This window comes from Cyprinus carpio, chromosome B7 (assembly GCF_018340385.1).
Source record: "Cyprinus carpio isolate SPL01 chromosome B7, ASM1834038v1, whole genome shotgun sequence".
Lineage (NCBI taxonomy): Eukaryota > Metazoa > Chordata > Actinopteri > Cypriniformes > Cyprinidae > Cyprinus > Cyprinus carpio.
The window spans coordinates 18494071-18506376 of NC_056603.1; the positions used below are offsets into that span (position 1 = coordinate 18494071).

General features: G+C 37.3%; 1 protein-coding gene across 3 annotated transcripts in view; it reads left to right on the top strand.

Annotated features, from left to right (window-relative positions):
• The window catches only part of mettl15 (methyltransferase like 15), a 59707-nt gene that overhangs the window by 29833 nt on the left and 17568 nt on the right, over nucleotides 1–12306 (top strand). For all 3 annotated transcript variants that reach the window (XM_042727682.1, XM_042727683.1, XM_042727684.1), the window contains exon 3: nucleotides 1783–1919. In XM_042727682.1, coding sequence (XP_042583616.1) covers nucleotides 1783–1919 — 137 coding nt within the window. The remainder of the gene's footprint in view (nucleotides 1–1782; nucleotides 1920–12306) is intronic.

Sequence of the window (12306 nt, forward strand, 5' to 3'; positions counted from 1 at the left end):
AGCTCAAAAAAGTGAGTGAGTGAAGTGACATGTGGCCAAGTATGGTAACCCATAACCCAGCATTTGTGCTCTGCATTTAACCCATCCAAGTGCACATACAAACTCTGTGAACACACACCTGGAGCAGCGGGCAGACATTTTGCTGCGAAACCCAGGGGTTCGGTACCTTGCTCAAGGGTCTCACCTCAGTCGTGGTATTGAGGGTGGAAGAGAGCGCTGGATATTCACTCCCCCCACCTACAATCCCTGCCCGACCTGAGATTCAAACCCGCAACCTTCGGGTTACAAGCCCAACTCTCTAACCGTTAGGCCACAACTACCATAAAAGCATCAGAAAAATGGTTCATATATGACTAACATGCTACAATCCAAGTCTTCTGAGGACCATTTTATGCCCGGAACAGACTGAAAATTTGTGCAGTGAAAGTCTTGCCTTTTTTTTGCTTAATAGCCATGCCTTTTACTTTCATTGTGTGGGGACAAAAAGCCATACAAGCTATGAAAGACTTTTTTTGGGTGAGCTATTCCTTTTATAAATCTGAGATATAATAAATTAACTTATTAATTTTCATTATTAATTTAAATTATACACATTATATTATATTATATTTATATATATATATATATATATATATATATATATATATATATATATATATATATATATATATATATATATAATGTTATTATTCTTTTAATAGGGTCATGAACTGAGAAATCAAAATATAAGAGGTCATTATGCTATAAAAACATTGTGTAAGTTTCAGAACTTTCTTGTTAGTTTAAAAACAGCTTATATCGAAGCCAGTCTGCAAACGACAGGTTGTGTAATGTACAACTCTGATGTAATAGTGTGACTAAACACCGCCTCCGCAGAAGATGATCAACGTCTGCTACTATATCACTGTCTGTTTAGCCCCGCCCACCGATTCACGCATGTAGTGTAAATATCAATCAAAACAGGACAGAAATTAGCCTTAATTATGTTTGTTTTGATGTAAAAATTTTGATAACCTTATAAGTGGGCCTCAGAGAACAGTACAACAACAGTACAACAATACAGAACAAAAACAAAGGCAGTTCATGATCCCTTTAATAAATCTTTTTTATAATAACAATAATTAGTAGTAGTAATTATTTATTTATTTGTTTTAATCTGGTACTCTAGGCTTTTCAGATCAGTAACTAGAGTGACAAAAAAATCAATGAATGGGGTTTGATTTTTCGAATTGATTGGCACTTCAGGTGGAAAACAAACAAAAACCTTGAACGTTCTGACCTCAACAGATTCTTCTTCATACATTTTTTTGTAAGATGTGACTGAATCATGCATTTTGAGATGTTATCAGGCATTTTAACAGCAAATATTTTGTGTCGGTTCTATTGAGGATGGATTTGTATTGTTTAAGGTATGACGTGTGGGTGGGTGGATGGCTCTGGGAAATGGACCTAAGGTGTAGCTGCCACTGTGGCTCTAAGAAACCACTGAGACGCTTTCAACAGGAGAGACGATGACTCATGCATTGACTTTTGAGTGAGAACACAGGATAGTGTCTCTAGTGTGAGCGTGCGTGTTTGTAAGGAAGAGAAAGAGAGAGAATGCGCAAATGTGTTTTCCGACCTCTTTGAAAAGTAGCAACAAACTTTGGACAGCGCCTTCGTACTTAGAGCAAAATCAATGTCTGGTTGAACATTAAGCAGCTTTGTTCAAGCCGAAAGTAGCTTTCATCATGGATAAAACATTTAGCTTTTTCTTTCTGTTCTGTTTTTTTTTTTCTACAGGTGGTCCTGGACTTGACCTTTGGGGCTGGAGGTCACTCGAAAGCCATCCTGCAGTCGGTTCCCGGTGTAACGGTGGTGGCAGCAGATCGTGACCCCAAAGCTTTCCAAATGGCTCAGCGTTTAGCTGAAGAATACCGGTGAGTTTACTCTTTAATCAAAGTCGGACACGGTACAAGAGCTAAACTGTCAGCAGAACTCGACACGTGTCTTAATACCTGCCTGTGACCCGCTGCGATCAAGTGGGTGATGGTCACGGGGCTCTGTGGTTGTTGTGTGTGTGTATGTGTGAGAGATTCTCCAGTGCAGATACAGAATCCCCGCTCTCACCCACGCTCAGTCGAAAGGCCCCAGCGTCTCATTTGTCAACGGGGCCTAAGGCTTCAGTGACAGGGAGAGACGCTGCCGCCCACGCAGGTTCCCCTGTTTCCTGCGTGAGAGAGTGTAGGATGAGGGAGAAATAGAGCTAGTGTTTAATAAAAGAGAACCAGAGGAGCAGGCATGAGGGCTTTGCGGGCGTGTGGTGTGTGCGCGTGTGCATGAGGCAGCACTGAAGAAAGCTCCAAATGAGACGTTCCTGACTCTGCAGCGTGGGTAGAGATACCTCTTTACGTGGATTCCGGGGAAACCTGTCTCAGAGGGACCGCTGCTACAGAAACCAACGTAGGAGAAAGGAATGAGAGAGGGAGAGGGAGAGAGAATCAGGACAAGCTATTCTGTCAGCAGCTATATACTCCACCAATGAGGCTTTGACTCCCACTCATGATGAGAGGCTGGAGAAGCTGAAGAAATCATGTAATTAGCCAATATTATTGGATGGCTGTGTAAGAGGAGCAGGCAGCCCACGCAATCATCTCTCTCTCTCTCTCTCTCTCTCTCTCTCTCTCTCTCTCTCTCTCTCTGCTCCTCTTCTTTCCTCTCCTCTACTTTTGTCTCATCTTGTTTTCTCTCCTTACTCCTTCTCGTCTCTTCTTCTCTTATTTCATTTCTCATTTTCCTCTTGCTTCTTTTCTTCTTCGCTTTTTTCTTAATTCACATTGTTTCTCCTCTCTTTTTTCATCTCCTCTTTTCTCATTTTCTCCTGTTTCCACTGTTTCTCTCATCTTGTCTCCTCTCCTCTCCATTTTTCTCCCTTTTGCTTCTCTTCTCCTTTTTCACCACTTTTTTTTTACCTCTCTGCTCTCCTCTTGTCCTCTCTCTTCAACTTTCGTCTTATTTCTTCTCTCCTTTCCTCTATTCTCCTCTCCTCTTTCTCCCAAGCCTTTTAATAAATCTTCACTCCTTTCTCCTCTTATCTCGTCTTCTCTCTTCTCGTTTCCCCCTTTTCTGTGCTCCTCTCTCTTCTCCCCTCGTCTGCTCTTCTCTTTTCATCTTTCTTCTCTCATCTCATCTCCAGTCTTCTCCCCTCATCTTCTCTCCTTTCTTCTTTCTTTTCTCCTTTTGTCTCATCCCCTTTTTTCTCTTCTCATCTCATCTCACCTCCTCTCCTCTTTTGTCCTCTTATCTCCTTTCATCACATCTCTCATTTTTTCCACTCTTCTCCTTCTTAGTCCATCACCTGCTAACAGACTTGTACAGCTGACAGTAGAGCAGATATCAGATCAGACTTTATCTTAAGGGCCCCTCTGGTCCTCGTTCTTTTTACTCTTCTCTCATCCTTTTCACTCTTCTCGCAATTCTCGTTGCATGTTTGCTTTTCTAAGTTGTTGCGAGAGGATAGAAATGGCAAGGTGTTAAGACATTGGCGTCTGTTCCGTTAAACAGACTTAATCAGACACAAAATTACAGTCATGCTTGAAGGGAACCACGTCATTGATGATTTCAGTACCTTCTGTTGCCTCAAGTACCTCCTTGTCACTTTAACACTTACTAAGTAAATAATTTAATAACGTCAAGATATGCTTTACTTTTGTCAGAATGCAGACCTTCTGTCGTCCTAGCACCATGTTTCAGCTCACGTGAGTGAAACACATAACAGTTTCATGAACATGTGATATCCTTGATATTTGTTTTTAAAAACTTGAACACATTTAAGTCACTTTTCCTTTGGTCACTGATGAAAAAGAAAAAAAAAAAGATTTACAAAGCCATTTAAAAATGTTAACTGTGTCTGGCAATAATTTACAGCATGCATTAGTGCTTAAACAAGCTATTTGATTTATTATGTTTGCCAAGTTTGCTAATAAAGTCTTTCACTGGGTGACTGACTACCCATTGAAGAAACAGTTTCCCACTTCACCACATACTAAAAAAAAACAGAGAGATTGTTTAATAAAAGAAAGGAGTAATGGGTTTTTTTGCATTTGAGGAGACGCAATCATATTTTTTCATCACAGATTGCTTTTTTCTTCAGGTGGCCTTGATTCAGAGCTCACCAAACCAAACACACATACTGTACTTGATAGGTTTTGGACCTTGACTGTCTGTGGGACTGACTGCATTTTTTCCCCTGTGCATTTTCATCTCTGCTCCCCTGCTGAATGCAGTCGATCAACATCTTATCTTGGACCTCAGTGACGTAGATACAGGAGTCAGGCAGCTCGGTGCTGGGAAACATTTCAGGCTTGATTTTTTTGGGTATGTCAGGTCACAGTGGACTCTTTCTTCCTCTTCCTGTACTTGTATAGACTTAGCTTTAAATGTGTATTACTGGTTATGCTTTAATCCCCAAAATATGGTCTCAGAGTCTGTTTTTAGCCAAATGTGCTATTTTTAATGACCAGTAATCCAGCCAGAGTCTAAGCACGTCCTCAACACAAATTCTGTCAGATCCACATTCTGCACACGTCATTAATCTGTCAGTGATCTCTTGTGCCATAAGCTCAAGAAAAGAAATCAATCGGAACATGACATTGTGGACTCATACATATGATAAGGTCACAGGTCAGGCTTCTTCGTGAAATTGCTGCTGTTTGCTTATTTAGTTATGTTGTGAGCAAGTTTCTGCATCTATCCATTTTTCTTCATCCATCCAGAGCTACTGTTTGGTGGGCAGATTGATCTGAAAATATAATAATACATGTACTTCAAAACTTGTCAAGTATTAATCCTCATGTAACAGTATATATAAGTGATAGAAGGAAATTGAAGATTAGTAGGAAAAAGTATATCTCCCTCCACTTCTTTTAACATTGAATACAAAATTCACAGACAGTCAGAAAAAAACACGAGTAAAAATAGAAGGATAATGTGACCTTTGCTAGGAATCTATCTAGATACCAGTCTTGCATAAAAGGTAAACGCTAATAAATAATTTATCATTTTTTAGTTACTGAAACGACAAACAAAAAAGAAGTGACACTTTGTTTTTTTAAACTTGTTTAACTTTTTAAAAAACCTTTTTTACATTTTTGTAAGCTTGTATTTTATTTTTTACACAATTATGGTAGTTTTATTAGGTTGAATATTAAGTGGTAAAATATTTCTGATTTAATAGAAAACAGTTACCTGTTTTTACAACAGAAATTACAATTTTTGTGCTTTTCATATTGCATAGAAAAGAGACTGGTATTGCACATCTCACTGGCTTTGTAACTGGTCTACGTAGTACTACGTCATGGGGAATTTCAGGCTGTTCAGCATCATTACCCGTCATTCACAGCTAGTTCTGGGATGAAATGCTGGGCAAGTGTTTATCAGTAGCCTGTGCTTAATTTTATAGTCCCTTTCATGTCGACTCTCATGTTTGCACAGAAACAGACAGTTTACCTGTCCTACTTAAATAACAGAGCCTTGAGAGTCTGAGTGTCCCTGGCACTAGTATATAATTAGGTGGTTTCGTCAGATCATTTTTCATGAAATTATTTTTTAGTCTGAAGTTAAAGGAACTGAGGCCACCTCTATTGTTATGAAACAGAGTGTGCCAGTTAACTTATATTTTTTGCTTTATCCTTTTAAGTTTAGATGATGTCAGTATTGTGGGTTGCTAAACTATAAATAGATCGGTTTCTTGGCAATTATGAAGCCATACTCGGAGCATGCTCACTCGCTCACACATATCTACACACCCATGAAGCATGTCAGTTTTTTTTATAATATAAGGTCTTACATAAGGCATTGCTATATCTGTTGCTCTGTTTAAACCACATAAAGACGTTAATAATTTAAAATTGTTATGTAAGTGTTTTGCATATTCTCAAATCATACTGTGGGTTGCAGAGCCACAGAGAAGCTTAGGAAACCCCCACAGTGCTTTAGGAGGCAAAAGAGACGAGTAAGAGTGCTGAATAACAGGAAGACGGAGAGAAAGAGAGAGGATTACTGTATGTAGGCTGGGGTAATGAATGTGCTGAACCAGCTTTAGCTTAGAGTGAGCTTTTGTAAAAATGGCGGCAATGGTACTGTAACACACTTAATGTTCATTAAACAATTACATATGGCCATAAACAGCAATAATTGGGGTCAAAGAAGACTGGAAAAGGGGAGAAAATGACCAAAAATGGCAAATGTGAAAAAATAGAGCATGTTGATGTTGTTGTATATATACTTCCTTACTTTTGCACAATTATTTAGGATTTTGAAGAAGTTATATCACTCCAGCACTGTAAATGGATGAAATTTACCTGTTCTCTATTTACCAGGTTTGGACTTACTTAAAGATTCATTGGCTTACGGGTGTTTTTTCAACTATTGGCTTTTCTGACCTTGTGAACTTTTGGAAATAAACTTTTTTTTTTTTCACACCCTCAGTTTAAAAAAATGTCAAGAATTATTCACCACTGTGTCATTTCCAACCCATTGGATCTGAATTTATGCATTGTCAAAATTAAGTACTTGCTAAGTCTAGTTTTATAGCTATCATGTATCTTAAATCACATATAACTTTTTGCATTTGACACAATCACAGCTTGATTGGAATTATGCTCAGTACAAATATCATTTTCAAGTGATTTGTAACAGTACCTTACATTACGTACATGGGGGAGAATTGTTCATTTTGGTGAAAATGACACAACTGTCTGATAGTTAGGGTTTATTTACTCTTTTAGCTAGAGTTCATTTCACCCTTTGCTTAAATTATGTTTAAGTCTGTGTCTAGGACAAAGATAAAACAATAAATCTGTTCATAAGTCAGTTGAAAGGTATCAAAAAGAAATTATGACAGCATAGTGAACAGTTTCCAAGATAGCTGAATGTGATCTTTATATTATAAATAATAAAAAAGTAGTCTCTCCCTTTATTTAAAATATGTTAGTTGTAATAAGTCAACCCCCTGAAACATAAAATTGACTCAAGTTGAAGAAACAACTTTATATTTGGAAAACAATGAAATGATAGGATATATATATATATATATATATATATATATATATATATATATATATATATATATATATATATATATATATATATATATATATATATATATATATATATATATTTTTTTTTTTTTTTTTTTTTTTTTTTTTTTTTTTTTTTTTTTTTTTTTTGAGGGTCTCTAGGTACACGTCAAATTTTGTGTGAGCTAGACCAACGACCTAGAACAAGTTAGTAGATAGGTATGTTTTTCTGAAAAAGTGGGCTCTATTATTTACAGTCTCTGATTCCTATTTTATGCCATAAGTCCAGTGAAACAGACAAAATCAAAAGAAACACAATGTAGTTTGCTTCAATTATTTATTAACAGTTAAAGGGTTAGTTCACACAAAAATGAAAATTGTCATTAATTACATCCCCTCATGTCATTCCAAACCCGTAAGTCCTTTGTTCATCTTCGGAACGCAAATTAAGATATTTTTGATGAAATCCGAGAGCTTTCTGAACCGGCATAGACAAAAACACAACTGAAATGTTCAAGGCCCAGAAAGGTAGGAAGGACATCAATGAATAATCCATGTAACATCAGTGGTTCAACCATAATGTTACGAAGCTACGAGAATACTTTTTCTACGCAAAGGAAACAAAAATAACTTTATTCAACAATTTCTTCTCTTCTGTGTCAGTCTCCGCGGCGCTTTCATGAGACACGCGTGCGGGTTTGGAACGACATGAGGGTGAGTAGGGGACCCTTTAAAGACAGAATTTTCATTTTTGGGTGAACTATCCCTTTAAACAATCAATAAACGGTTATTCCAGAAAGTAATGTAGTTCAGTTATGTAATGGTTTGTAACAACTTGCCACAATCATTTTAAGCTTGACTGATGTGTATTGTTCTGTATGGTTTTCGACTGATTCTTTGCACAGAGACAGCGCTCATTAAGATAATAAATGATATTCGCTTAAATTCTGACTCTGGCAAAATATCAGTGCTGGTATTGCTAGATCTCTTGCTGGCGTTTGACACTGTCGATCATAACATACTACTAGAGAGACTGGAAAACTGGGTCGGGCTTTCTGGGATGGTACTCAAATGGTTCAGGTCATACTTAGAAGGGAGAGGTTATTATGTGAGTCTAGGAGAGCATAAGTCTAAGTGGACGTCCGTGACATGCGGAGTCCCACAAGGCTCAATTCTGGCACCGCTCTTGTTTAGCCTGTATATGCTCCCACTAAGTCAGATAATGAGAAAAGAACCAAATTGCCTATCACAGCTATGCTGATGATACCCAGATTTACCTAGCCTTATCGCCAAATGACTACAGCCCCATTGACTCCCTCTGCCAATGTATTGATGAAATTAATAGTTGGATGTGCCAGAACTTTCTTCAGTTAAACAAGGAAAAAACTGAAGTTATTGCATTTGGAAACAAAGATGAAGTTTTCAAGGTGAATGCATACCTTGACTCAAGGGGACAAACAACTAAAAATCAAGTCAGGAATCTTGGTGTGATTCTGGAGACAGACCTTAGTTTCAGTAGTCATGTCAAAGCAGTAACTAAATCAGCATACTATCATCTAAAAAAACATTGCAAGAATTAGATGTTTTGTTTCCAGTCAAGACGTAGAGAAACTTGTTCATGCCTTTATCACCAGCAGGGTGGACTATTGTAATGGTCTCCTCATCGGCCTTCCCAAAAAGACCATTGGACAGCTGCAGCTCATCCAGAATGCTGCTGACAGGATTCTGACTAGAACCAGAAAATCTGAGTATATCACACCAGTCCTCAGGTCCTTACACTGGCTTCCAGTTACATTTAGGATTGATTTTAAAGTACTTTTACTCGTTTATAAATCACTCCATGACCTAGGACCAAAAATATATTGCAGATATGTTCACTGTGAAAACCTAACAGACCACTCAGATCATTAGGATCGAGTCAGTTAGAAATACCAAGGGTTCACACAAAACAAGGGGAGTCCGCCTTTAGTTACTATGCCGCCCGCAGTTGGAATCAGCTTCCAGAAGAGATCAGATGTGCTAAAACATTAGTCACATTTAAATCTAGACTCAAAACTCATCTGTTTAGCTGTGCATTTGGTTGAATGAGCAATGTGCGATGTCCGAATTGATTGCACTGTATTTTACATATTCACTATATTCTATGTAAATCATTTTCTATTTTTAACTGTTTTAAATTCATTTTAAATACGTCAATTTTTAAATCATTTCCAATGTTTTTAAAATTGCCTGTTTTATGTTTTTAAAATTGCTTGTTTTATTTTTGTTATTATTTTTCTTCATGATTATTTTTACCTTCTTTTATGTAAAGCACTTTGAATTACCATTGTGTACGAAATGTGCTATATAAATAAACTTGCCTTGCCTTGCCTTGCCTTGATTTAGTACTTAGTGATGTGTATACTATTTATAATGCATGACCTCAAAACTTGGCTCATCCAAGATTTTAAAGACAGAACTAAGAGGTTGTGCATTATAATGACTTTACCTCAGTGAAGGAGTTCACAATACTGTAGTTGCACATGGCTTTAACTAGGCCATCTTTTTATAACTATATGTTGAAAATGATTCTTTGATCTTCACCATCTCTGGTTTGTGCACCCATTAGGTTTGAACCTTCTTTTTCGTGCAGCACTTGACAAATCAGCCACCACGAAGCGGTACACTCTTCCACACCTAATGACACTCAGAGATAGCACCTCCCACTCAGGCTAGGTTGCTAGGCATTATTGTCATATTGTCATCCACAGAGTTATGTCTCCTTCAGTTCGGCAAAGTTTCTCTCAATTGCACCATCAGCTTTTTAGATGGAAGCCAGGCCTAAGTATGAAACTTTAGCCTGTTGTTACTGAGGTAACTTGTTTGATTAACTATTGAAAAGAGTATAATAATAATTTGCGGTCTACAAATACATTTTCAAATTAACCTGTCTTTTCATGTGTTGTTTCAGTTCCATAAAAAGTAGAAATCTGAAAAAACTCTGAAACTAAAAGGTCACTTTTGAATCTTAGCAAAGACTTTTTTGGTCTTTGGTGAAAGTGGCCATGCTGTCAAGCATAAGGTTGACATACTGGCTGAAATGCTGGTGATCTGGCTTGATGGTTGACAGGTGATTGTTCACACGTGCCATTGACATTTGGACAAGTGACGTAAGTGTGTGTGTTAATGTGAACGGCTTCCACACATCAAATCATTTATCTGTGATTCTATACTATAGCATTTGACATCTTGCCTGCTGATGTGTCATTAACACTGGCCAGTGCAGTCTGTGTCACAACAAACAATCTGTCATCGGATATCAATTTCATTGACCTTTGTGAATATTTAACATGTTGAACATTTGTTAAAATAAATAAAAATAAAAATAGTACTGCCCTGAAGAAGCAGATGTTTATTTATAGCAGATATTAACATAGTTCAAGCAATCTATAAAGGAGGAAAAAAGTAAACTTTAAAATTTGTGGAAATTTTATCTGGACAAATTTAAATATCAAGTAAATATTATTTGACCTCTTATTTTTACAAAATGAAGAACTTCTTGCAGATTCTGTAGGAGCATGTATGAATTTTATAGTTTTATCTGATGTTATCTTGGACACAGTTGGTTGCATGGCATTATCTTGTTCTATCATATTGTGTTATATGACTTTTTTTAATCAGATATTGTTTGAGTAGTATAGTAATTTTTGCATCTTTTGTAGATTGGGTCATTCCATGTCAACTCAACCAGAGGTCACGGCTCAAATTTTTGATTATGCTAATATTTTATTCTGAAGAAAGACAGACATGTATAGTGATGAAAGCTAAAATATTAAATGTCATGGATGAATATTTAATGAGTAATCCACTATTATTATTATTCTTTGTGTGTGTGTGTGTGTGTGTGTGTGTGTGTGTGTGTGTGTGTGTTGCACGGCTGATTTTATTTTTTTATTATTATAATTTTTTTGGGGGGGTTATTGCATTTAGTTGTGCTATGTAGCTTAGGGAAAAGCTTGGCATTTGAAGACAGAAGGGATAGGGAAGGGGCTGAGGGTATCACAGGATTTAATCAGTGTTTTTGCTCTGTTATTGATCAGTCAGTGTCAAGCCATGCTGTTGCATTTTCACTCTGCATGTGAAAAGGACAATAAAAATGAAACATTGTTCACCGACTCTCCCTTCTCCATCTTATCCATGGATTTAGTTTCATTTTTTCCCGCTTTTAAAGAATAGATCTTGAATAGAGTAAATACAAACAGTCTAATAAAGTACAGTGTACATGCCTGCAGCAAATAAATTATAATAGTTTGTGAAATATTGTGATATTTCTTAAAGGGGTCATATGATGCGATTTCAAGTTTTCCTTTCTCTTTGAAGTGTTACAAGCTGTTCGTGAATAGATAAGATCTGTAAAGTTGCAAAGACTGAAGTCTCAAACCCAAAGAGATATTCTTTATAAAAGTTAAGAGTCGTCCACGCCCAAAAACGCCTCGTTTAAACATGCTCCCACAAGTCTACGTCACGATGTGGGAAGATTTGCATAACACCGCCCAAATGTTCACGCAAAGAAAGAAGGTGTAACTTTGATTCTTGCTGTTGCTGCTGGCGCCATGTTGTGAAGATGTGAAAGCGAAAATACATTGTTTGGTCTTCCAAAAGAGGACACAACTAGAAATCAGTGGCTAAGTTGTATTTACAACACTGTTCCAGAACAGTTCAACCCAAATATTTAGATGTGTGCAACGCATTTTATGGAGGACTGTTTTCTTTATGGAGGAATGCCAGTGCGTCTGACTCGCAGTCTGTAAGTATGTTTACACATGTACAGGATTTGCCACTGATGATTCAAACATGAGTTTTGAGCAGTGTAGAGAAGCGGTTCTCAATTTCAGTCCTCGCACTCCACCGCTCTCCACATTTTGTATGTTTCTTTTATCGCTTCAGACGTTTGTTCTATTCGAACATAAGTGCCCTGCGAAGTGGACATCACAGGATATTCTGCCATGATTCCATTCGAAGGGAACGTATATGTTCCATTCAAAGTGCACTGAAGTGTGTGAGACGTGAATTTAAATTGTATTTATTTACAGAGGTATATGATGTCACACTTGTCCGTTTGTGAAGCCATTGCGCAGCGCAAATCCATGAATGAATGTTCTGAAGTGAGGTAAACTTCAACAGATTTCCCCTGCTCAGGGAGTAGGGAGCAATGAACACTGTGTAGGGACCATGTCAATGGGAACACAGTTCATGCAAGGAGCTGACT